Source organism: Lampetra fluviatilis, chromosome 50 (assembly GCF_964198595.1).
Source record: "Lampetra fluviatilis chromosome 50, kcLamFluv1.1, whole genome shotgun sequence".
Taxonomy (NCBI): Eukaryota; Metazoa; Chordata; class Hyperoartia; order Petromyzontiformes; family Petromyzontidae; genus Lampetra; species Lampetra fluviatilis.
Window position 1 is genome coordinate 1,153,449 of NC_136324.1, and position 27,755 is coordinate 1,181,203.

The 27,755-nt window shown below is 48.8% G+C and overlaps 1 protein-coding gene across 1 annotated transcript in view; it reads left to right on the forward strand.

The window, feature by feature from the left end:
- Window positions 1-27,755, forward strand: part of LOC144948605 (uncharacterized) — a 44,108-nt gene that overhangs the window by 1,213 nt on the left and 15,140 nt on the right. The window contains exons 2-8 of the mRNA XM_078878195.1: window positions 3,793-3,863; window positions 9,162-9,413; window positions 11,203-11,349; window positions 19,243-19,284; window positions 21,119-21,203; window positions 25,979-26,056; window positions 27,068-27,134. Of these exons, the coding sequence (XP_078734321.1) occupies window positions 3,793-3,863; window positions 9,162-9,413; window positions 11,203-11,349; window positions 19,243-19,284; window positions 21,119-21,203; window positions 25,979-26,056; window positions 27,068-27,134 (742 nt within the window). The remainder of the gene's footprint in view (window positions 1-3,792; window positions 3,864-9,161; window positions 9,414-11,202; window positions 11,350-19,242; window positions 19,285-21,118; window positions 21,204-25,978; window positions 26,057-27,067; window positions 27,135-27,755) is intronic.

Sequence of the window (27,755 nt, forward strand, 5' to 3'; positions counted from 1 at the left end):
GTGAATATTCTGTCACTCCCAAATGCGGCTGAACAAATTTTGTTTTGTGTGTTCGTCTGCCAAGTTCTCGCGCGTACAAAGCCTAACTGCGATGTACGTTCTAGGAAGAGAAGCGTAGTAGCGACGCGACCTATACCCATCACGACAAGCGTGTTCTTGCTGCGTGAGCTCTTAGCCACGGCATGCCTTTCCCAGATAACGACAACGAACAGCTCGCTGGCAAGGGCCGTGACAGATATAAAAAATAATTTCCGTTTGTGGGAAAGTAGAAAACAAAGAACTCCGATGGTTAATGGGCTTAGGAGACGTAATTATAGAGCACATATCAACACAAACAGCTTAGTTGTCATCTGCATCATCGAATGCCAGATGAGATCGGGTTACCCAGATTGACAACTTGAGTGGTTTCCAATTAAGTGGGCGAGCTTGGAGCGCTGTCACAAGCTAACAACGCCACTTAACCGGGTACAACTGTAGACTACACGGGAGGACACGTTCTTTGTGAGGGTGTCTGCGAGTATGACACTCAAATGAGTACCTGGTGCGGTGCGTAGAAAAATGTCCACTGGGGAGACAAAGGTGGCCGGGCGTGGTGCTGGCCACTCACCCCCTCGTGTGTGCCATTCTGGCCTGCGTAGGTGCTCGCTAACAGCACTTGCCGCAACAGTGTGTTAAGGCTATACGGGGGATCTTTGTCTTTGTCATTGTCAGGTGGTTAGCGCACTGCGCTACAAACCCGGCGACCCGTTGTACATATCAACAAGTGTGCACCAAAACATTAAATTATAATGATCAAACAGCTCAGTCGGTAGAGTGGCTGTTACCCCCCCCCCCCCCCATTGGCAGAGTTGACCTGGCTCCATCATCATCACCACCACCCCTTCAGGGTTGCCACGTTGAGTAACCGCACGGTGAGACACTGAGAAGGTGCCTGCAGTGAAGGATGTTGCAGAGTGACGTCTCGCGACGTGGAGCCACAGCCACACGTGGAACACACAGTAAACACGTCGACTGTGTCTACCACCGTATACCATATACCTGTCAACACCTTATCAGTGGCCTACTTTATTACAGATCAAGTAGACCTTATTGCTCACCCTGTGCCCCTTATGAATCTCAAAGTTCATCCTGCAAAGCCCCATCACAATCAAATAGACCTGAAAACTCACTTTCCCTGTACAAAAACCACGGGCTACACCGCGTGTGTGTACGCGCCGTGGGCTTTCGCGTGTTCGGCCTCCATGCGTGTTCGGCAAGAGCACACGCGCGCCTGGAGAGAGGACGCCACCATCGCGGAGATGAAGCGATGGGGTCGGCTGCGGGAGCGAGACGGACGGTCGCGTCCCGAGACCGCGAAGCTCGTCCAAGAGGCAGGGGGGGGGGGTACGCCCGGGAGATGGAGCGGTGAAATCGGGATCATGTGCGCGAGTTTAGTTTTGTTGTCCTGTGCTGAGTGCGTTGCTCCTTCCCCCGCACCTCCGCTCAGCACGGTTGGCTACGTGCGGTGCGAAAGAAGTTCAACGTGCACCAGGTGTTGGGTGGGTGGATCGTTACACTGCGGAAATGTATTTAAAGATGCGTCGACCGCATGGGGGAGGCCTTCATCCAGCAGTGGATTGGTCATGGCTGCTGGTGGCGATGGTGGATGGGCACCCCTGTATTTGTGAACACGTTGTATACGATGAATTGTAATGTTAACTCGCCGATAATTATATAATCTGGCTGTCCGCTGATGGTGCTTGTTGTAAATACTGGCGAAACGTCGTACTCGGATTGTAAATGTGTATTTGCTCTCCAACACACCGGTGTGCTGTACTCATAACGAATTGGCATGTTCTGTGAACGTGACAAACCTTATTAATTGGCTGTGTCGGGTGGTGGCGGGTTTAACGACACATTTATATTTACGCGATCTAACCCCAACAAAAACTATATGATGGAATATAATTTCCCTGTATTTTAATTATGAATTATTGTGCAAGGCATGCATTTGCATTGACGTCATTAGGTGTTGCACTAAATAAGCTGTCGTATGGAAAACCATCTGCGTGGATACAATTTGTGGGACTGCAGTTTCTATGTTATTTTATTATTTGCCCATTCCACATATGATCACGTGACTGGGAATGCATCCGACAACGTCAGATCTCCGAATGCTGAAGCCTGGATCGCGCTTGGATGGGTGATGACCATGTACAACGGGGCATCATAGCTTTTGAGACTATATTGTGAGCAGTATAAATTAGTGCGGCAAAATGCCATTGTTGTCATGTGCGGTACATGTATGCTGTCATGTCTATGCTGCCCGGTTTTGCCAACCCGCAAGTAACCAGCGTGGTGAAGTATAGTCACACCGTCATGGCGTGGGGAAGGCCTTCATCCAGCAGTGGATTAACAACAGGACTGTACATGGAGAGTACTGTTTATTCAAGTGGTCTCTTAGTATTGTGTCACGAGACATTAATGTTGGCTGAAAGCAACAATCCGTCACCCCATGTCAGGGTTACGGGCCTGAGAAAGTGATGTTACAGAACGACTTCTGAGGGCACCTCAAAGGCACTTTTTAATCCACCACTTTTTATGCACTCGCCTTTTGCCCGTCCAAGGACGAGTGTGTTTCAGTAAATCTGAAACTTGCAAGCGAAAAGCAGACCGCGACGTGAGATATTCATTGCATCAATTCGCGTGCAATTTGTAAGGCCGCGGTGACACAGACCTATTTCATTTTAAGGTTATAATCCCTTGTTCATCATGACGTCCTTTTTACTTCGATGTCTCAACAGCGTCACGGAGATCGCGTGACGTAGTGAGGGTTCTGCCTTTGTAGTGAGGGTTGGAAGTTGACGCCGAGGAGGGGGGAGGAGGCGCCTCGCCCCCCCATGTGGAGTGACGTCAGCCGCTAATTAATATTGATGGCAGGGGTGTCCATTTGGAAGACGTCACCTGCTCATGATTATTAATGAGGGGTGCTACATGTGGAGTGACGTCACCTGGTCACCTGCTCATGATTATTAATGAAGGCGCAGTCTATGTGGAGAACAGGAGAACGTCACCTGTTCATGATTATTAATGAGGGGGGCTGGTCGACGTGGAGTGACGTCACGCGCGGGACACACAGACATTATTGGCTCATAGCAGTAAATTCCTTGCAAATATTGATTGCCCCGTGAAGATGAGTGCTAACAAACCAGTGAGTAGTTTTCTGTTAGTCACTATCTACACCAGAAGCTAACCCATAATTTATTCCCAGTGATATGCCATACAGAACCATTTGCTACACACTACGATGCACGTGTGCATAGTAAAGGTGCAGCCCTTCAACTGCTTTCCCGCGCCTCTGCTGACGGAAGGGCCTCCACTTAGAGGCAGATCTAGAGAGCCCCTGTAGACTCTCTAGTGTGCGTTGGTCTTCTCTTCCATGCTGGCCAGACAACTTGGAGGATATCGGAGTAACCGCACTTTACCCTACCAAAGGCAACTTGCCAATGGACTAACTGTGGTGGTACTCGAACCGGCGACCTGACGATCCCAAGTCCAGTGCACTGACCACTGCACCGCAGCAGCATCCCAAGAATACAGGACATGCTCCTTAGGCCTCCTCTCTGAATATTTGTACTTGTCATAATGCTACCGGCGGCTTGTACGTACGTACATTGAGCTTCTTTCGCAGCATACATAGCCAACCGTGCTAATCGCAGGTGCGGTGGGAGAAGGATGACAAACTGCGTTGGCTCCTGTGGTGTTGGTGGTGATGCGCTGCCGTGCCGGTGTTTTCTGCGTTTGTTGCACAAGACGAGGAAGATGCTGCTGCAGCGCCGGAAATCGGCACCCGCGCTCAACGACAAGCGCTACGCCGGCTTCAGGCAAGCCTCTCCACGCCGTCACGCACATCACACAGCGACCCGGCTGGCCACCCCCAATTTAGTTTCGATAATTTGCTAAGTCTCCATCTCGTCTGGGGACGATTAGTCTTATTGAGCCGATTGATTGGGCGGAAAGATGAATAATGTATTCGTTTTTTTTTATTCAAGAAAAAATGCGTGGCCACTAGCTTAGCAGTGGTGCAAAAGTGCAGGTCGCAAATACTCAACACTGTCGTCACTAACTCTGCCCTAAAATAGGAAAATATATTTAAGTAACAATATATATAATTGTGGCTGTTTTTCTTCTTGGTTTTTTCGGTCAAGTCACGTTGAAGGAAAATAATAAAATAATAAAAATAAAACATAATAAAATAATTCTCACGACGTTTCGGCCACAACGCAAGCAGCCGTCCTCAGGTGAAGAACAGGTCTGTCGGGAAGGTGAAGAACAGGTCTGTCGGGAAGACAGAGTCTGTCTTCCCGACAGACCTGTTTAATTTTTATTATTTTATTATTTCCATTGTACATGACTTTACCGAAAGAACCAAGAAGATGAATCCCTGCAGTCACGAAAAATGGTGCTGTTTTGTTTCTTTAAATGACACGTGTCATGGTTGATTACTCGGGGGCCCCTTTAAAAATGGCGGCTTCCTTTGGAAGCCACGCTCGGCGTGACGTGTGTCCGATGATGCCAGTGACGTGATCAAACCCCCACCCATAACCTCCCGTCCAGCGGCACACATGGCAACGGACGGACGTGAGAATTTTTGTTCCCAAATATTTTCGTGTTATCCGAATCAATAATCAGTAGAGTAATCGATTAGGTAAATAATCTGGAGTACCCAACTCTGCTTTCCGTTGACAGCCAACTCGGGTTCAGTTAAGTGCACTTGAGTTGACTTGACTCGAGTGTCCTTTTCGTGGTGGTTACTTGAGTTCGTACTCGGGTTCGTAGGCTCGCGGAAATATACGGTATGAGAACGCGCAAAACTACCGCAATAACATATTTAATTGTAACCGCCTTTCCGTTCGTTATCTCCACGTAACGGTGAAACAACTGAATGTCTTGTCGGCCATTGAGGCTTTTGGACTTAGGTTAAACAGCAGCATGTGTTTGACCAAGAACATTCCGGAGCGGCCTCTTCCTGCTGGGTCTCCCGATGATAAAGCGCCCTTAAACTGCGTCATTTGTATGGGTTAGCATTGTCGAAGAGTTCTGGTAGAAACGGGAGGTTATGAGTTGAAGTCTCGGTCAAAGTCAACCCAGCCCACTATTTCATCCCTGGGGTCAGTAAATGAGTCATATGAATAGACTGGCCACTGCCATAGGCACGTGGAGTTCACACAATCATGGCCACAAATCAAATCCGTCGGCATTCTTTCATACAAATAGCTCGTGAAGATCATTTGGAACAGAATAATGAACAAGGCTAACCGACCAGTTGAACAAGCCAGATCCATACTATTAATCAAATGCAGGAAAAGACCAAATCAATGGAAATCAAATAACATTATTCATAGCCACTGCAGACTATAACTTGGCATTTTACTCTGTAGAAAATGATGCGGTCGTCCAAGCTCTCAAAACCATGGCTTAAATAAGTAAATAAAGTGTTGGGAAGTTATGAAACAAAAAACATTTTGTCTCAAGCAAATTGCATATCAGGGGGGAAGTCAGGCAAGGAGATACGCTGCTGCCTCAGAGTTATTCACGGCAACATTATAAGTTGTTTTGTGAAGAATTAGTTTAGAGCTACGAGGGCAAACACAAACGTGTAGCATTATGAACCATCTCATTTGCTGATAACAAAACAATCGTCAATCTGGCAACCTTTTGGGAAAACAATTCTGGGGATTGATCGAAGAACTCGGTTATGAAGGCCGTTCAGTTGGGCTCAAGATGGAACCGCTTCGTGGAACAAATGAAGGTAATTGTTGGAGGGCGGCACCGAGCACACCACGTGGCTGGGCCTTGAAGGCATTTCCGGATCAAATTGGCGAAGTAAAGGGACGGATGAGAACAAAACATCTTCTTGGTTCTTTCGGTAAAGTCAAGTAGAAGGGAAATAATAAAATAATAAAAATAAAACATAATCAAATAATTCTCACGACGTTTCGGCCACAACGCAAGCAGCCGTCCTCAGGTGAAGAACAGGTCTGTCGGAAAGACAGCGTCTGAATGAAACACCACCAGGCTTGGAGCGTATAATTAAGCTGGGTTGGAGGGGGAAGAGCGCCTTGACAAAAGAATTTGCAAATCAAGAGAACAAAACACTCGTTTATTTTTTTTATTTTACCATGGAAGGGCCACTGAGCGATAGAGCTCTTTTTCAGAAGCGAACCGGTCACAGATTATAGCTCAACGAAGTGGCTTATCACGTTGAAATTTATAGCTGCCAAATTCTCTAAACGCGTGTTTCTAAATGTGGAAGGAAAACCCGGAGGACCCGGATACAAATCCATCGGATGGGGGGGCGAGAGCGACGCAAACTCCAAATACACAGCAGGCATCTGGGTTGAGATGGAACCCATGACCTCCCGTATACCAGGCGAGGTAGTTAACTTCTCGCCACCGTGGCGACATGTTAACAGGTTGGGCAGTTTCTTAAAATAAAAAAAACTTGAATGGTAACCATGAATGTGTATGGCTGAAGCAGAGTTACTTTTAAACTGGCTTCTTCATTGACCAACAATCGACGTTACCTTCTTCCTCAAAGAACAGCCTCGACCGGGTTTTGGGTAAGAGTGAGTTGATAGGGTTGCAATTAATCATATTATTGTCAGCGCAGCAGCAGCTCGGTTCAAATATGAGGCCATTTCAGCTTAATTAGGATTGTGGCAGCGGTTAAGTTGAAACACGTAGAGAAATAATTAGAATTGTTGCGCTTGATTGGCGGATTGGATGAACAAAAAACTCTTATTGCAGCCTAATTATCCGCTTGCCTAGAATTAATAAAGTACCGCAGGCAGAGCCATTAGTCAAGTTAATGGTATATTTAAACCACGACAAGCATTTTCATCACTAGTATCAAGACGACTACATCGCCTTGTGCATTTTTACACAGGGTTATTAAAGGGTGATTTAAAGGCAGGCGAGTGGCTTATAATTCTTCAAATGTGTCTTTTGTTGCACAGTTTGCGCCTTGATGTGTGGCGAGCTCGTTATTCTTTTTTTTAGTTTTTATAAATCCTGTGGCTCTTGGGGGCGGTTAGAAGGCGGTTTTACAGAGAGGCGTTGTACCCTGCCGATAACCGGCCTCGCACAAGGAAGTCACGTTCCTGCAGGCCCCGACAGAAACGCAATCGTGAACGTTTGCCCGACGCTCCCACATCTGCGCGTGCCTGCCGTCGTTTTGAGACGTTCCCGGAGCCGTTTGCCGCCATGTGTCGCTCCTCGCACTGAACGTTGCTGTTCCCTCACTGGATTTATTCTCGATCGATCGATCGGACGAGAGTTGCCTTCATTACGATGAGGTACGTCTGAAAGTTTGTGGGGGGGGGGGGGTATTCCTCGCTCATTATCGTGCTTTTTTTTTTAAGGAACAGAGCTGTTTGTTAAATGGATTTGATCAAAACATTATGTAAAAGGCAAAGGTGCAGCCCTGCAATTGCTCGTCATTGCTGGCGGAAGGGCCTCCACAACAGTGTGAGTTGAGGGCCCCTCTACAGGGTTTTCTGGCCTAATCCACACTATCCAGATGTGGGAATTACCCACACTATCCCATCTAACTTGTCCTGCCAAAGCACAATGGGCTGAAGTGGCCAAGACAAATGAGTGGTGTGTCGTTTTCATTAATCCCGAGGAAGCCCAGCTATTTAGCACTGCAGTCAGCCAATACAAATATTGCATATTGGAAACACAGGTGTCTGTGTCAGTGTGGCTTTCTTGCATTACCCACATACACAGAGTCTTTGCTAACCTGGCGCCTTTCGCAACCAAACCTTGTTACTCAACGCGATCATAAAAAATAAAATTATGCAATATTTAAAAGGAAATATTGACACTTGTTTAAACAAATGTCAACATTTTTTTGAATGCCAAATTAAATGAACACAAAGCAGATATATGTGTATATGTCATAGTTTTTAAAATAAAGTTAAACTCTGTGCAGTTGCGCAGTCGTTTAAAAATATTGTTGTGCAAGACTTTAATATACCTTGTCTGAGTGTACACATGTATATATAATGTGTTAGTTTGCCAGTGGATTTGCACAATAGATTGTGGGAAATTACAATGAAATCCCACACTTTTCCGTCTGCCGCTGAGTAAAATAAGATGTTGATGTTTTGACTGATTCCTTGCTGAGAAAAAAAAAGATCTTCCTTTCTGCTGCTTTGTGACAAAATCCTGTTTTCATTTTACTTCACCTCTTACTTATTCCATACGCGTTATATGTAGACATGAAATATGCATGCAATTCTCATTTCTTTAGCATAATACTTCTGGGCTTAAATTATCACCGAATATTTTGCGGGTTCCTGGTCGACTGGAGGAGGCTGCATAGTATGAGCAGCCTCAGCCGCCTCTGAGTAGTATACTGGATGTGGTGTGCAGGGTGCTGAACGTGTTTTTCTCTCTTAGGCAACCAACCCAGGCAGACCCAGCTGAAATTAAACCCCGATCACACTTGCAAAGCATTTTGCGTAAATCTGTACATTTGAAACGGCTGCACTAGAATAAAATAAACAACATTCGTTTGCGACGCACCCTTAACGTTACAAACATCTCAGGATTTAGAATTACACCCAAAGCGTGGCAGGGAATGGGAGCGGGAGAGCATGGTAGCAATGAGCGGAGTCCGAAGGCACCGTTGACGAGGTCGGTTCTGTGGAGAGGCTTGAAAGCAAGAGAGAGAGAGGGGGGGGGGGCACATGGAGTGAACTGAGGAGGGTGCTGCGGTGATGAGAAGTTCACTACCTCGCCTGGTATACAGGAGGTCATGGCTTCGATCCCAACCCAGACGCTTGTATATATGGAGTTTGCGTGTCTCTCTCCCTCCGGTCGCTTGGATCTTTCTCCGGGTCCTCCGGGTTTTCCCTCCACATTTAGAATCAACATCACCACGTGTTTAGAGTATATGGCTGCTACACAATTCCATGTGATAAGCCACTTAATTGAGCTATAATTTGTGGTCAGATCGCTTCTAAAAAGTAGTTGTACAGCTCCGTGGGCATTACATGGTAAACAAAAAGGTAATTCCAGAGGGTGGGAGGCCATAATGGCTAAGAGAGAGTGGCCACGAGCATCATGATTTGCTAATCTTAACTTCTTTGACCTTCTGATTAATTCGCTTGCAGCGACGGCGTCCTGTCGCCGAGCTCGCCGCTCCAGTTGGGCCCGTGGAGGCTTGGGGAGGCCGGGACCACGGCCTCGCCTAGCAGCCCTCTCCCCAACAGCGTGAAACCGCGCTGGACGGACGTCCTGGCGCCGATGCAGCCAGGGGTGCACGGAGTGCAGCTCGTCAGCCACGTGACGCTGCACGTGGGCCTGCAGTCCCAGGAGCGGTGCCTCATCCTCTTCCCCAGCACCTTGATCGTCGCAAAATACAAGTAAGCCAAGCTGGTCATTTCGGATTATGGTGAATTTATTTGTTGTTGTTGCCTCTAGAAGCATCCAGCAGCATCCCGCCTCGTGTGATGTTACACCGAGGCAGCCCAACAACCGCTTATTTCTACTGGCGCGACGTAGTTCTGTTCATTCAATCGCGTTATATCTAAATCGCATCCGCGTTATAAAAAATGTGTTCCCCAATAAATCCATCGCGTTGTGTTAAATTCGCATAATGAAAACGTGGCGTCATAGGGGAAGTGACTGTATGTATGTGTGTATATATGTTGAACTTCTTTCGCACTGTACGTAGCCAACCATGCTAATCCGAGGTGCGTGGGAAGGACAACAAACTAAATGCAAAAAATCACTTGTAAGGAAACGAGTTGTCAATCCGAGTTGATTTAAAAGTGCATAGCTCCCTGTGGCTTCCTTTATATCAGAAGGAAGAGCGTTCCAGACGGCCGCAGAAGCGCACCTCAAAGCGCCGTGTGACGCGGTGCCCGCCATCTTGCTGCTCCATTGTTCGTCTTGACCAATCATCTGTCCCTCGTAGCTATCACGTGTCCCACCTAAGCTCGCTTACATGTGAACAATGACGTGTTCGTTCCTGTGCTGTCTCTCAATGCAATTCGAAGCTTGCAATCTCGCCATTGAATTTGGCTTCTGAGCACCAGTCTTTTCAAGTGGGATGGTAAAGCGGCAAGGTCAGTTAATTAGAAAATATTACATTATTCTGAATAATTAATACTCTGATGATGTCCATCAGGGAGTCAGTGAAGTCCTTTGCGAAATGCTGATCATGCAGTAGAGAAGATTAGGCTGCACGAAAAAACGGGCTGTGTAAGGAACGCAAGTCACCGCATCGACCTTTCATAACGATGACGATGATTAAATAAAATTGGGGCATTAATCATTGGCTCATGTTAAGAGCATTGTTGCAGGCTAAGATGTTCAGGAATTGTGCTCAGCACTGTACCACCGGGACGACAAAACAAATGATAGTGTGACCCTGAAATCTCTGCCAACTCTGCCAATTTAAATCTTTTTATAATGGCGTAGCAGTTTCTCAAAGCTAAAATTAGAACAAAAAATGTATTATATTTTTTTATATATACTGCGTATATAAAGCACTCTCATTATCTTTGAAAATCGGTGTGCACGAAAAGGGTTTAAAAATCTGCAGCTTTTTGCTTCAATTGTTTTGGTTCACAGCAAAAGGTTAAAGCCGCAGCCATGCAACTGCTTGCTCGCTCCACTGCTGGCAGAAGGGCATCCACCAGAGGGAGCTCTTGAGAGCCCCTGCCAGCACCGTGCTAATCGCACCTCCGATTAGCACGGTTCGCTCCATACGGTGCGAAAGAAGCTCTACGTACATACATACTGAAGGAGGGTGTTTTTCCCTAGTCTTCCACACTGGTCCAACATCTTTCACCCCACCACACGACTCACTCTGGTGATCGACTCACTCCGGTGGACACATTTATACTGCTCGGTGGACAGAGGCGGGGGAGTTAGAAGAAAAAAAACTCCTGCTGGGGGATCCACCCGGCCAACCTCTGGATTGCGATTCCATTGCGGGAGACCATTACACCTCCACGGCTGTCGTAACTCGCTGATCCACCCATACTGGACGTCTGTGAAAAAAAGAGCTTCTTGGCTCATCGGATTCCTCCGGCCTAAATGATCATCTCTGATCCTGAGGTCACGGTAATGGCGCTAACAAGGGTTTACAACAACAACAACAACTGGATCCCGTGCGTTGCCGGTGTTGGGGGACGATCTCTGCAGGTCGGGCGGCGTGAAGCCCAAGACGGCCGTGCGTCTCTGCGAGATGTGGACGGCCTCCTGCCTGGGCGACGTGTGCGAGGCCACCGTGCCGCCGCTCGCCTCCTTCGTCATGGGGTGGCCCACCACCAACCACGTCGTCACCTTCAGGTTTGGCGACGCTCACGGAGAAACCCGCCGCGTCCCTGGGGATCTCATCCGGGACGCGCGTTGAGCTGTCGGCTCCCTCACATCGTCTCGGTTGTTTTTTTTCAAGGTTTTTATTATCTGGTTTTTACGGCTTTTTTTTTGGGCTTCAAAGAAATTAACGTGAACGCCATTGTGTACTGCTACTGCTGCGTTCACATACACAACAACAAAAACACCCTCAAATACCCATCCCCTGCGTCAGCCCCATCACACACGAGAGCACCCTCTGTGGCCCAACGCGTCAAAAAGAATGGAACGCTCCCCCCCCACCGTCCCCCCCCCCCCACCATCCCCCCCCCACCATCCCCCCCCACCTTCTTGTTACCTCCCGTCAACTGAGCGTGGCGAAATTCCAGCCAAATTATAACATCTCCCTGCCCACATTTACACTCAATCACGAGCACCGCGCACACAGTGAGCGGCGGCCTCATTCTCTCTGATGTTTGCTACTCCAATAGGGCCCCCCCCCCACTTACGCCTCTGCCATCCCCACCCCCTACTCGGACAGCCCCTCCCTTGGCCCGTAGCACGAGTCGAGCACTAGGCCAGAATTGTCAAACCGGGGCAAATTTCCGCCCGTGAAAATGGGACTGCCAAAGCCGGGATATACCTTTCCACGCTTTAGCTCACACCGCGTGAGACCAGGAGTCTAGTTGACGGATTACTCTGGGTTTCTTAGCGGTTACAGTGGGTTGTCCTATTGACTTACCCCTGTCCATAGGAATGTGGAGTCTTCACTGCCCGGCTCGGGGTTGTAAACATGAGATGAGATACCCTGCCTGTGTTCACTTGATTAGGATATCACTTCGTCTTTTCACTCTCGAATACGTAGTTCCAGTTTTCAGCGTTTGATTGTGAATAGCTAAGGAGAAGTTTGGTTAACCGCAGTCACCCCTCGCAGTGAGGTGACGCACTGAGAGAGCCAAATTACGGAGAATCGCGTGTGAATGTTCACGTCTGTAGTAATAAAAACAACACACACACAAAGTGGTGGGAAAAAACTGTCAGCGGCCGTCCACTTCTGCCGGCCACTTCGTGGCTCTTTGTTCACCAAGTTTACCAAACACAGGCCCCACATGCCAAGCGACCGGCAACATCAAACAGCACTCTCCAAGAAGATTTATTGAATGACGGATGATCATTTGCTTACATTTGAGCCAGGTTTATTAAAATAATTTGAGGAAAAAGAAGCGATGGGTGGGAGTGGATCGGTGTGCGGGAAGCAGGAGAGGTGTTGCTGCCGACAGCGGGCATGGTGGTTCGAGGCAGTCAGTCTGGTAGACCGTGTTCTCAACTTGGGTGGAAGAATCGATGAGCGAAGCTCATGGGAACAGGAACCATGATCGTAGCGATAGAAGAGTGATGAGGCGAATGACCGCCCGGTTGAGTGGATGACCGCATGGAATTGGAGTGAACATTCTCGTTTCTGTATATGCATTGCATGTGACCAAATCATCACCTCCGATTAGCACGGCTGGCTATGTACTGTGCGAAAGAAGTTCAACATACATGCATCCATACTCCAGGACGCGTTCCATCTTGGTAACACGTTAATATCAAATTGGAGTGGAACAACGCGGACGCCCAGACAAACACATCATTCAAGACCCAAACATCTCACCTCCTGGCTTTCACTTCGTTCCTCAGAGTCGCCGGTGGTGGAACCATCAAGGGCATCAGAACATCAACAGCCCACTGCGCACAACTCCTTCACGATAAGAAAATTAAAGATACGAGCCACAGTAATTTAATTGTGGCCATGCAATCAAAACTATTGACCGTATAGTAAACCACTGTAGTCTGTGCTCCTTTACAATCAGAATATTTATTTTATACCGGAGGAATCCGATGAGCTATGAAGCTCTTTTCCACAGATGTCCAGTAGGGGCATGGGGTAAGAACGTTGTTATAACAACAAACAACACAAACACACGATGTTAGTGCAAAGTACAAGAAAGGTAAACAAATCACCCAAACACATTCAACGGAGGAGGAAGAGCAAAACTACACATTCTCTGATGCAGGCCTCTCGTGGCTGGCAGATCTCGACATTGGCATTGAGCTCTTGAACATATTGCCATCGTACGCAGGAACAGAATCGTAATATCTAATTCAATCTCAAAGCAAGTCTCCTTCTCCACAAGCTGTCGGGATATTCACCACCCCACTGCGCCGCTCAGTGCAGATCCGCTGTTAAACCATGGAAATACTTTGCCTTGGGTCAGTTTGCGGTTAATTAAATTGTGTTCTCGCCATCTGTGACGAATCGCATCCTGCAGTGGGCACGCTGTGGTATGGCGAACGTTGATATCTTCGTTACGGATCAAAAAGTTGTTTTGACAAACTCTCGCGCTATTTTTCGCTGAAGCTAAACCATCTTTTTCCTTATTTATTGGTCAGGAACAAAACAAAAGAAGCAAGCCAAAACAAGCATTCGTCTTCGACGGATAAGTTAGCCTGACCTTTTTACGTATGATATTTGAGTCTGCGGTAAATATTTTGGGTGCGTTCTCACTTGTACGGCGCACACCCTCCAGCGTAAAATGCGCTTGCCAAGTGGACCGGGTGTGCTCATAACGTATCACTTATCACGGTTTACTTTCACGTTTCTCTCTCGGAGCGCCGATCCACCAGAAATCCATGTCATGCGACTTAATTACACTGCCGCGTTTCTCTCAACCGTGAAGGGAATGGCGTTGGCACGTCTCTGCCCTTGTAAACGTGTCCGTCTGTCACAGCGGGCGGTTGCTCTCTGCCCGGGAGGGTGTCGGGATTGGCGATGCGGTCATGGAGAAAATAAATGTTGGAAAGAAGCAGTGAGAGAGACGCACGCTTGAAATGACATTGAGGAAGAGAGAGAGAGACGGAGGGGCACGCAGAGATGAGAGAACATACCCCGGTTGCCTTTGTTTATTCAGAATCAGAATCTTTATTTAGACTCCAGGAGGAAATCCGATGAGCCATGAAGTTCTTTTTCACAGATGTCCAGTATGGGACAGGTCAGCGAGTTACAACAACAATCAATACAACAAAAACGATAGAAGTGAAAAATAGAGAGAAAGTTTAGATCACTAAATATAAATACATAATAAATAAATTGATGTTTGCCACGCTTGGGCAAGGCAGCAAAAACAACAACAAAACATTCGCAGACCACACCAAGATACCGCCACATAGCAGTAGCAGTCCCTCAATCAAGTGGCACATTCACATTGCACTGTCCATATTACACAGGTCGGGATCACAGTTATCAATCACTTGCGCAAATGTGACGCCGTTCAAAGCTTGTGCAGGGCACACATCGCGAGAAGGGATTGGTGGCGGGCGCTTTACGCGGGAGAACGCGCCAGAGAGGATGCGACGCTGCGGGGATGCAGCGATGGAGCGAGGCCCTGTGCAGGCGTTGCATCGCAGGATTCGTGAGAGATGGTGGCAGCCTTGGGGGCGAGCCTTCATCCAGCAGTGGATTGACCATGGCCGACGAGAATAATGTGCGCGCAACTACGGCACCGAGTGGCTTTCTCTTATTTTTGCCGGCAACATTTGTCCACCTGCGTTGGCACTGCTGGCTTTTAGCGTCCGTTCATGTGTGTATGTTGAACTTCTTTTGCACCGTACGTAGCCAACCGTGCTCATCCTTCAGAGGCCGCAATATATCAATGGAAGTAGCCGCAGTGCAGCGGTGACAATTTTGAAGAGATTTTGGAAAGGCAGGCTCTCAGTTTGGTAAACTTTTTTTTTTGGCGATAGCCGGTGCACAGTATACAGCGTCACATGGCCCATATTTCGTTTTCATGGCCCTTAGTTGAGTAAACAGCGTTGCCTTCTGGGTCACAATCAGAATGTCTGCGGAAAATTATCGGTCGTGTGGGGTTTTTTTTTTCTCGGGAACTACTCGGGGTTCGAGAGTCTGCGGCTTGTGACGTCAAAACTTTACCGAAATCTGATCCAAACAAAGCGAGGCGAGGCGGGGTGGGTTGGGCTGTCGTAAAAAAGAATCGCACGTCAAAGAGAAATATCCGGCGGGCCTGTAAACAGAGCCCCGGGGGAATGGAAGGGTTCAGCTGTAAAGAAGATGAAGTTGCAGAGAAGGATCAGTGCTGGGGGTGGCGGCAGTGGTGGCGCTATCCGAGTAAAAGCAGCTCGATGGACTGCGGGCTCACGAAAATAGATTGTGGGTGAATTAAATACCAGGGTCGTATTCAAACATTCGTATCAACATACTCAACACATGCATCGATAGTGCTGCTTTAAAAGGAATACTACACATATGACAGATGTCACTTCAGGCATTGGCCCCCCAGCAGAGAAATATTATTGGCTAGTTTGCCCAATTTATATATGTGGTATATGTGTATTTTTTTCACTTCTAGTTGTTAGCGCATGTGCTGAGTTGTGTTTTTTTTTGGTGTTATGCGCCACTGCCAATGCATTGTTTGTCCCATACCAGTAACGAGGTAATCAACTTGAAAAGAAAAGGAAATGCCCTCATCTCGAATCTTGTCCGCGTCTCTCTCCTCTCACCTCAACTCATCGCCACCTCTTGCCGATAGCTCTTCTGTCTTCTCACTAAGATTTTATGATTTTTAAGGGTAGTGGGGCTGGGGGGGGGCTAGCCCCCCAAAAGGAATCTCTGCCTTAGGGCCCCCGATGGGCAACGCGCAAACACCGCGTGTGTCAGCTGCTGCCCGCCCCAAACGGTGTTTTTGCGAAATCCTCCTCCTCCTGACTCGTTTTTTTTTCTCTTCCCTCCAAAAGCAGTGCTACTTTAGAAATGTGGACGTGAAACGGGGCTTCCTAAGTAAACAGCAGCAGCTGACTTTTTTGTTATTTTTGATGAGATCCCATGGAACAAATTGCGCCCACCCCCACCACCTCCATCGCCACCGCCGTCTCCATAATAGGAAGAGAAAGTGAACCGACTCCAAGAGCAACATCGCCGGGCTCCGGCATTCCGCGGCGTTCACGGATCGAGCGGCGTTGCGACTGTCGTCTGGTTTCCTGCGATAACGGCGGGACTAAAAAAAAGTCCCCCTGGGAAAGGGGGGGAGGGGTGGGGGTGCGAGGCAGGGGGGCACTGGGGGGGGGCACGAGGTGGAAGAAGAGTGGGGGGGGGTAGCAGCAGAGAAAGGGCTTCAGGGTTCAACAGGACAGGTTTCTGCAGCTGCCTGAATTTCCCTTGAGAAGTGCGATTGCAAGTATGGCCATGGTGCTCTCTCGCTCACTCGCACTCTCTCACTCGCACTCTCTCACTCGCACTCTCTCACTCTCTCACTCGCACACTCTCGCTCTCATTCGCTCGCACTCTCTCACTTTCTCTCACGTGCTCTCTCTCATTCGCTCACTCGCACTCTCTCGCTCGCACGCTCTCTCTCATTCGCTCGCTCTCTCTCGCCTCACGCTCTCATGATGACGGTGCTGTCGGTCCGAATTGCAATTCCAATGGGCGGAAGGATTCCGCGGCCCGTGGGAACAGTTTGTGGAATGAAGCGGACCAGGCTCGGAGCGAGGCACGCAATCTGCCGCGTCAGCGACGAGCACACATCCTGGCCACCCTGGCAACCAATTCAGTCATCGTTAATAATAATAAATCGTTATTAACAATAATACATCGTTATTAACAATAATAGAGGCACTGGGAAATTGAACGCGAGCGTTATGCAATCGCACGGCGATGTGTTTTTGTTGTTGGTGATGAAGCAATGCTCATAAATTAAATCAATTGAAGCGAATCAATCTCTGCATAAGATTGAATTCCATTCCCTGGGGCCAGTCCAAAAGAAGCATTGCGGTTATTTATGTTTTAGAGGTTTCATTATTTACTCATGTTGTGCATGCTGACGTGGTGCGGTGGTGAGCGCGCTGGACCCAAGTCCAACAACATCGAGTCCAAACTCGATGTTGTTCGTTCGATTTCCTGGCGCGGCAGCTGAAAGAGCAGTAGTTGCGGTGGCTAGGAGATGTTAACTCCCTCGGCTGGTATGCAGGAGGTCGTGGGTTCGATCCTGATCCAGACCCTGACGCCTGTATATTTGGAGTTTGCGTGTCTCTCTCACTGTGGTCGCGTGGATTTTTTTCCGGGTCCTCCGGTTTTTCCTTACACATTTGGAAATACGCGTTTCGAGCATTTGACTGCTAAAAATGTCCACGTGATAAGCCACTTCGTCGAGCTATCATTTGTGATAGCCATGTCACTTCTGAAAAAGAGCGATACATCTCAATGGGCTGTTACCTAATAAAATAATAAACACAAAATTTCATATTCTTGGTTCTTTCGGTAAAGTCACGTACAAGGGAAATAATTAAATAATAAACATTTAACATAATAAAATACAATTCTCACGACGTTTCGGCCACAACGCAAGCAGCCGTCCTCAGGTGAAGAACAGGGCTGTCGATAGACAGCGTTTAAATCGAAAAAGTGTAATAGTTTAGTCTTTTAAAGGTAATCAACGCATTCACCGCAGCGAGTCGATCGGTAGGTCGCGCATGTGGTGGGGTAAAGCGTGGGTGCTCCCCACCTCCTCCACGACGTGTGTCCCTGCGTGGAAGAGTAGGCCACAGATACCCTCCAGAGCGGCTCTCGTGAGCTCCCTCCCTCTCGAGGCGATCACGTTTTGTCAGCAGTCGCTGGCATCGCTCTACCTTTCACGTTAAAGTGATTCCGTGACGTTTTAACAAACAGGGAATACAGGTTATGTCCCTAATCAAAGGCTTCTCATGATTTGCCTCAGCAAAGGTTTCTTATTTTGTATATACGTATGTGGGGAGCGGTGGTGTAGCGGTCAGCGAGCTGCGCTACGAACCTGGCGACCCGGGTTCGATTCCCGCTCACGGCTAACACCAGTGACGATTATCTGAACCGGTCCTGGGCCTCCCCTAGGTCGACTCACCCTTAAATGAGTACCTGGTGCGGTGTGAAACATCGCCACTGGGGAGACAAAGGCGGTCGGGCGTGGTGCTGGCCACCCACCCCCTCGTGTACCGTTCCGGCCTTCATAGGTGCTCGCTAACAGCACTTGCCCCCTCAGTCTTTTAAAGCTATACGGGGGATCTTTATCTTCATATACGTATGTGCGCGGGCATGTTTACCTTCTGGCACATGTTTGTTGCTGATGCATGCGAATGGTCTTCTTGCACCGATCACCTATTTATGAATACTCCAGTAAGTTTGTACATGCCTGTGCATATTTGCATCTGCGCTCGTGGGTGCATGTGTAAATTCACCAAGGATTTTTGTTCACAAGAATATTCGCAGACAAATGTCATTTCCACTCAATATCACGGACACGTGTTTTTTTTTTCCGGCGGAAGTGATGATGTGGGAGCTTTCAACGCTTCGGCTGTGACATAGAAACCGGACATTAATCAGCTGTTTTCACAGGTATTGAAGCATTTTGGCGGAGGATATTGTGGTTCATACCATTGCACAGCGCTTTTGCCCTTGGGAAAAGATATGTTGCCAGTGCTGATTCAGTCAACATTTTATTTGTATTCTAGTTTTAGCCTGAGTCGAGTCGAGGACAACCTATTGATTTTTAGCCAAGTCTGCGCTTTAAATTGAGTCATTCCCTTAGTCCGTGTACGAAGCGCATGCCTTAAATGACTCTGAACCAGGCAAACTGAGTTTGATTCCCTGCCAAGGCGAACATCAGTGGTGAGTGTTATCTGAACCGGCACTGATCAACAGGATGACGTATCATCACATGACCCCCGTGACTGAACACGGATTGGGGAGATTTTCTTGCAACAGCAGCAGCAGATTGATAAAGGGCTGCAATTTATGACGACGGTGATGATGAGGATGACGACGACGGTGATGATGCATGCTCCTCTGTGTCGCCTACCTGATAGGTCTGAAGAGGACAAAGACGTATGGTTCGCCGAGCTCACCAGGTACGGCAGCTCTCACCGTTCGTGCCTCATACCCCCCCCCCCTCCCCCATCGGCAAGGGGAGCAACCCAGAACTTCGTCCGCACGCTTCGGTGCGTGAAGTTCGGGCAAGACTCGGTCGTCCGCCAGAAGCCCGAGGCTGTGTGCGTGATCGACACCACGTGATCGACACCGCGTGTGATCGACACCACGTGATCGACACCGCGTGTGATCGACACCACGTGATTGACACCACGTGATCGACAACGCACGCGATCGACACCACGTGATCGACACCGCACGCGCAAGGATAGATTGTCGTCTGGCCGACCGCGCCACCAAGCCGTGTCACCTTTACCTCTGCCCGTGCCCCCCACTTCACGTCGCCAGCCGTGTACTCGGCTGCCCCGTTTCTCCGACTCGTGAACGCAGGTGGAGACGTTTCCTTTGCCGTTGCCACTGCCGCGAGCGCGGATCAAACAAACAGAACGGCCGCCGCGACGTTTGCCGTCTCTCTTCTCCGCGCCGTAGCTGCGCGGTGAGGTAGCCGTGACCCCGCTAATTGGCGAGCTCGTTAGCTCGGCGGCGTGAGTTATGGCCGCGAGAATTGAGCCGACTCGCGCGCGTCGCGTTGCTTATCGCCGCTCGGTGTTAGTTTCAAACCAAAGCGTGCATTGCACCGATTTGGCCAACTTACATTTTATCCGCTAAAACACTTTAGATGCCTACAAAATATACAACGATCGTTAGATGAGTTTTTATTTTTATTTTACAACTTGCTGTGGGTATTTGGAGTTTTTATTTTTTTTAATGTGGGTTAAACAAAAAAATCTCGCGTTGGCCTTTCGCCGTCGGTATCCTGTTTGCCCAGACTAACGTTATCTAATATCCCCCTATACATTTACTGTAGATGAAAAAACAATGACCCTCCCATATATCCGTACGAGACTGGAGGGGCTGAGTGCTGTTCTGGAAGCCCGCTGTTAGGACCACTCCGCCCCTGGAGGTGGTACTCACACCGCTGATTATCACGGTTCGCTATATACAGTGCGAAAGACGTTAAACAAACACGATGGGATAGCACGGTCAGCACTGATATCACCACATTACTCATTTTAGTCTGAAATTGACATCGAGAGAGGTCCAGGACGTGAATCGACGGTGGTCGCTGATGCGTGCGGCTCGAGATGGAACTCTTGATCGCCGGGACCGGAGCGCAGCATGCCAATCATCGTAACGAGTGCGACAGCTCTGTGAGAAAAGGACGAAAGTTTCCCCCCTCTATCTCTACAGACTGTTGGGGCAAGTGTTGTTATCGATTATATCGACGAGGTACTCATTTAAGGCTGAGTTGACCTTGAGAAGGCCCCTGACCGGTTCAGGTATCCGCCGCTGATTTTAGCCGTGGCCTGGAATCGAACTCGGGATGTTAACAACCGTGCACTAATCGCTACGCCACCACTCCCCACAACACATATATGCACACGCGCACACACACACACTTATCAACCACTCTTACAAGACGTCCGGCTAGCGTTTCAGAGTCGGCCATATACCCTTCAGAGGGGCTCTCTGAAGCTCTGTCGAGTGGAAGCTGCACCGCCAGCATTGGCGTAGGCGAGCAAGCGCACACCTGCACCCTCTACATTTATATCCACTACTATTTTAATTTTTTTTTACCAGGTAAGGCTCACCGAGCTATAAAGCCCCTTTTTCAGAAGCGACCTGACCACCAGTGATAGCTGAACGAAAGTGGCTCATCGCGTGGACATGTGGGCAGGGCAGGTATTGAACACATCCAACCCACGTGTGCTCGCATGCAAACGTTAAAGGGCCGCGCTCATTTGCTGCCCGCAGGAGAATTGAAGCGGAGAAAGCCAAAGAGGAGCCGAAATCCATCCCGCTGAAGATCCTGGTGCAGGACATCCCGACGCCGGCTTTTGTGAGTCACCCAGCGTCTCTGTGCGCGATCGCGTGGCACAGCGTGCGATGTCTGCTGCTGCTGCCGCTGCTGCCGCCTTCGCTTCGCTGGACACGCTCTGCCTGGGTATCTGGGGACTCCCTCGACCTCGAAGACTTTGTGGTTTCGCATAACAGGCTGCGGCCTACACATACGGAAAAATTACGGATAGCTTTTGCACATGTAAACTAAACTTACACGACAAGATTTTGTATTTTACCAGCGAAGGCCCCGTTGAGCTGTTATAGTTCTTTTTCAGAAGCGACCTGGCCACAAATGATGGGTTACCATCACGTGGACATTTACGGCAGCCAAATACTCTAAACGCGTGTTGATTCTAAACGTGGAGGGAATGAAAACGGAGGACCCGGATATAAATCCACGCGACCACAAGCAGAATATGCAAACTCCAAATATCAAGGCGTCAGGGTTGGAATCAAACCCACGACCTCCTGCATAGCAGGCGAGGTAGTTAACATCTCGCCACTGCGTTGCCCCCGGAGGCTCAAGGACACTCCACGGTAGTGCGGTTGATGCGGCGAACATCTTCGCACGGTGGAACATCGAGTGAGCAACTCTGCACTGTCGCTCATTCCCCAGAAACGTCGGTGACGATCGCTCACTCTGTGCCTCCTGAAGCTCTTGGCTGGATGTCAAAACGTGTTGCGTAAAATGTTGTTGTTCCTCCAAACGATGTCATCGCCTAAGTGAAAATATGATGGCACTGGCTTGCAATTCAGTCTTAGTGCTATGAATAGTTGTTTTTGTCTTTTACCACATTTACAAAGTTGTTTGGGGAGTGGTGGTGCAGTGGTAATTGCATTGCGTCGTGAACACGACGACCCGACTTTCATTCCCGTCCGTGGCTGACACGAGTGGCGATTAATGTCTGAACCAGTCCTGGGTGCCCCCCCCCCAACACTTAACCAACCTGCACTGACCAGAGTGGTGAAGTATGTTCAAACAACCCCCATGACCAACAGTGCATGGGGAGACCTTGTATCCAGCGGTGAAATAACAATGGCTGTGGAGAAATATTAAAAGGGAAAAAAATAATGCACATCAGCTATGTTGGCACCTTGTCATTTGGAACTCTGGCAGAAAGCAGCCGCATCTGCCAACCCACGTGGGAAGTACGGTCTCTGAAGGGTGATGTCACACGACTACTTCCGAATTCCTCGCAATTGATTCTACTATTGGGAACGTCCGTCGCACGGCGATGAAACTTGAAACATTTTTCGTCGAGTGAAGTCAAAGACGACGGTTTGCCATCCTTGGTGGCCGGGCTGAGACCACCATTAGCTCGTCGTCTTTACCGATCACCGTGATCATAGTGCCATCATCCTCCTCCGTCTACGAATCATCAGTGTCATCTTTGTTGACCATGTGACCATCCCTCCATTGTGGTGTTTAGCGTATAAACGTTAGAAAAGTCATTTCCTGCCCTAATGAGCATTCAGGCGTTGCTCATCTCCGGTTTACAGTGCTCAGCACAGTGGTGGAAATCCCACATTCCTATGGCAGGGCCGGGGGGGGGTGGGAGTCTACGGGGAAAGTTTATATAACCAAGAACCTCATGGAAAAGTTTCCAACTTAATAACCTGGCTTGTTCATGGGGAGCAGAAATCCGGATTCCACTCCGAATGCCGATCCAGGTTTTCCAGCTTTGCTGGCGCGGTGTTCTCACGCATCAGATTATCCATCTGAGGCACGTGGCTGCCACCTCCATTGCAGATGTTACATTTTTAACGACTGCTGGCCATCGTCAAGGAGTCTGCGGCAGCTCCATGAGAGCCACAGGGCAAGCTGAGTCAGCCAGAGGCACCGCCGGTGTGAACAATGGCAACGTCTCTTGACAAACACCAAAATATTTCCCATTGTGGCTTGAAGATATGAGAAAGGTAAGCTGTAAATAAAGCACCCATTTTCTTTGAGCTAGTAAGTACATTTAAGGATAAACTTTAGCATCTCTCATGCCAATGTGACATTACAGTTGTCGATAGATCGCCAGGTTTATTTCGGTCGTTTCTTTATTTCGCCCCCCCTCCGTCCGCCCCCTACCAATGACTTTTGCGGCGCGTTAGTGCTCCAAGGCTGCCATTGCCCCGCGGTCTGCGTAAACACCCTCGCGCGATAACACCGCGTCGGCTCGACGTGGGCTGCCAGTGGCGGCAGGGGGCGGGTCGTCCTCAACCTCGTTTCCCTGCCACCGCTCCCCCCTGCTCTGTTGTGGCCGTGGCCGTGAGTGCGAGACGCTCAAGTCCGCCGTCAAAAACACTGCGGAGCCCGAACCCACTTCCTGCCGGCCACAAAGGGGGGAATGAGCGGCGGTGAATGCACGCTGACTCGCGTCAAAATTCGCCTTCCCTCCGTTTCCCTCTTTGTTGGCGTTCGTTTGCACTAACCTTCGGCCCCATGGCTGCCGGCGCGGGTCGCGTGGAGTCGCCCACGCCGACACGCCGACCCGCAAGTAGGCAGCGAGATGCCTGCAGGAGGCGGTGCAAAGCCGTCGGTGGCCGACCTGTCGTCGTAACGGGGAGCTTTTGATTCCTCGTCATGAGAATGGAATGTTACCTTACTTGCGCACGTGTGGGTGTTCTTCTGGAACTCGAGTTTCACGCCATTCTGAAAATATACTCGAGGTGGCACAGTTGCATTTTGGATGCTTGGTCAATCCAAATTGTAGCGTTGCTGTAATGAGGCATTGGACGGACATCTCGTGAAGAAGAGACTTGGCAGCCATTGAGGCCTTCCTGGATGAAGGACAATTGTATATGGGGGGGGGGGAAGAGGCACAGCAGGGGGGGGAGTGGTGGCACAGCGGTTTGCACACTGCTCTATGAACCCCAGCAGTCTTGAGTTGCGTGCATGGCTGACATCAGTGGCGAGTGATAGCCGAATTGGTCCTGGGGTTCCCCCTTGATCAACCTGGGCTGACCAGCATGGTGAAGTATGATCAAACAAACCTCGAAAGCATGGCCTAACAAGATGCGATTACCGATACGACATTGGGAGGTCTTCATACAGCAGCAGATTGACGAAGGGGCAGTAAATGATAATCGTTAATACGGAATGTACCAAACATCCAATAGCAGAAACTCCCTGAAAACGAGTCTTCAGACCCAGTTTTTTCTGGGTGAAGTACTATTTGTATATATGTACTGTTAATCGACAGACCCATGCAGCATACAGATTGCCATCCTCATCATCGACAGCCATTCTCTACCCGCTGATAGATGGAGGCCACACCAGGTTGCTGCGGTGGCGCGATGTTAACTCCCTCGCCTGGTATGCAGGAGGTTGTAGGTTCGATCCCGACCACGATGCTTATATGTTTGGAGTTTGCATGTCCTCCCCATGGTCACGTTGATTTTTCTCCAGGTCCTCCGGGTTTTTCTCCACATTTAGAAACAAGCGTTTAGAGCATTTGGCTGCTATAAATTTCCACGTGATAAGCCACTTGATTGAGCTGTCATCTGTGGCCAGGTCGCTTCTAGAAAAGAGCTGTATCGCTCATTGGGCTTTACCTGGTATATAACATTAACATGATTTAGTTGAAAGCAGTGTTCAGTGCTGAGCGCGTGCAAACCCTCACACTCCCTGCCCATTTGCGCTCTGCTTGTTTTCATTCCTGCTCGAAGGTTGTCCCCTTGACCCTCTTTCGGCTGCTGCTTTGTCATTGTATTTTGTCCGTGGTGTTTGGTTGTTGACGGTCCTCCGTCTGGACAAAACGGGAAACTCCTCTCTGCCGCCCCGCATGGCTCATTTACGCCGTCATTAAAGAGGGTGTGAATGTGAGGCACCGCATGACGACCACGTGTTCGGTAGGGGCCGATGCCTGTTGAAATAACACTAAAACTATTTGTTATTCTACCAGGTAAGGCCCACTGAGCTACACAGCTCTTTGTCAGAAGAGACTTGGCTGGAAGTGATAGCTCAACGAAGTGGCTCAGCATCACCTGGAAATGTAAAGCAGCGGCCAAATACTGTAAACGCGCGTTTATAAATGTGGAGGGGTAATCCGGAGGAGCCGGATAAAAATCTACGCGACCACGGGGAGAGAGACTCGCACACTCCAAATATACAGCAGGTGTCAGGGTCGGGATCGAACCCACGACCTCCTGCATACCAGGCGAGGTAGTTGACATCTCGCCACTGTGGCGTCCCCATACAAGTGTATAGGCGTTTAGATGTACCCTGAAGCTGGACGGACAGACAAACATGCAAACAGCTGTACGATAAAATCTTGATTTGAAGCTTTCGTGACTGCAGGAATCCATCCTCTGTGGTTCTTTCGGTAAAGTCACGTAGGTAGAAAAAAGCTGTACGAGAACCGGATTTCTGAATGTGCATTTTGAAACCGTACATTTACTTGGCTTCTGTATTTCTTTTCGCTTCGTTGTTGCGCTGGACTTGTGTTTATGTTGTTGCCTTTGTCCTATTTGTGACCCAGGTCACTCTTGCAAATGTGAGACTCATCCTGGTCTCGTGAGTTCTCACCTGTCTTCTTGGTTATTTCGGTAATGTCACGTAGAAGGGAAGTAATAAAATAATAAAAATAAAACATAATAAAATAATTTTATGTTTTATTTTTTTATTATTTTATTACTTCCCTTCTACGTGACTTTACCGAAAGAACCAAGAAGATGAATCCCTGCAGTCACGAAAGCTTTAAATCGAAATATAGTTCTCACCTGGTTCAACGAAATCAACTTGAAACCTGAAACCTTGCCATCATCGTCCTCCGTTGTCTGCAGGCTAAGACCCTGTGCGTTGGCAACACGGACACAGCACAGGAGGTGATCGCCATGGCCCTCAAGCAGTTCTCCATCACGGTGAGCGACGCGCACGCATTACGCACTTGGAATGGGCAGACGAACGCCACGGTACGATGGGCTATATTCAAGTCCCGTCTTGAAAACTCGCCCCTTTCAACTGGCCTTTACCCACAAGTTCTGAGCGTGAACCCTGCAGTTTCTGTTCATTTTCTGCTTTCTATGCATGGCACATTGGGATCTGTGGATGAAATGCGCCACTTTACAAATGTAAATTATTATAATCATTGTTACGATGTGGCCAAATCGCTTGGAATGCGCCCCTGATCTCGTCAGATTTTGGAAGCTAAGCCGGTTTGAGCCTGGATAACGCTTTCAAAGGGCGACCACTGTGTATACAGGGTTGGTGTAGGCTGCTGTGGAATTATGCGGTGCACAGGAGAGGGTAGTGCAGAAACATCCGTTGTCGCACCATACTTCTGTGCTCCCCGCCTTCGCCAACTCGCACTGACCCAGAGTGGTGAAGTATGGTCGAATAACCGCTCCGATCCGCACATTGTCCGGGACCTGGAGTCAACTTACACATTCCTGCGGAGGGAGCTGGTAGGAACGTTGGGTTGCTCGGTCAATGGCCAGGGTCAACGGCGGCGTGGTGTATTCCGCAAATATGCCCGACTGTGAGGGCGGGCACAAGCCGGCGTGAGTAGGTTAAACGTTGAGTTTTATAAGGGCACCACGGGGTGACCAGCCCCACCCTCCCCACCCAGCCCCTCCCCACCCTCCCCACCCTCCCCACCCAGCCCCTCCCCACCCTCCCCTCTTCACCCAGCCCTACCCCTCCCATTTTTAGATGCACGACGGACGGACACAATAATCCCCTGTGGGCTGGTGGAACCAGGTGGTTCCTACCAGTATAATTACTATTACAGCAGCTGGATTATCTAATATTGCCCTCATGTTGTAATTGCAATCTCATTACGAATGGCACAGTTAGGATGGTAATTGCGCTGTCGCGTCTGCTGGGGCCTGGGTGTGGTGGAACGTGCTGACGTGTGCGAATATTCTTTTCAGGGCCAATCCAGCGATTTCAAGCTGTGGGTTTACTCTGGCAAAGATGGGACTCCTTATCCACTCATAGGTAACGTTTGTTCTTTTCTATTTATAGCACCTGTTTAAAATATCGGACAGTATGACATGATTGCGATTTTTTTTATTCTATTTGCAGTTTGTGTACAAGGGTAATTCGAGGTTAAACTCTACCTATTTGTTCTAGATAATCGTAGGAGGGTGACGTCTTGATCATGTCGGCTGAGCGCTAGTGGCAATATTTATTAGCAACCTCTGTGTGAAATGATGCCACAGCTGCTGTGCAAAGCAGTTTGGGTATTTCCGAGATGACATTGTAGTGAAATTGTGATTCTACTAAAAGGATAATTTGGAAGAAAAAAATGAAAATTTTTAAACATTTTTTTATTAATGTTTGTGAAACACTTTAGTATGTAAATTCATATAAATTCAACTTGTTGACAATGTTGTTATCAGCGTTTTTGAGTGTTTACCCCTGGTGCCGTGACTCACCCTGCAAGGGGGCAGGGGGGACGCCACTACCACTTGTTGCAGGGGTGGCTCGTCACGTGGAGATGTCTTACAGCCAAATACTCAAAACGCGTTGTTCTAAATGTGGAGGGAAAATCCGGAGGATCCGGAGAAAATCCACGTGACCACGGGGAGAACATGGAAAAGCCAAATATACAGTAGG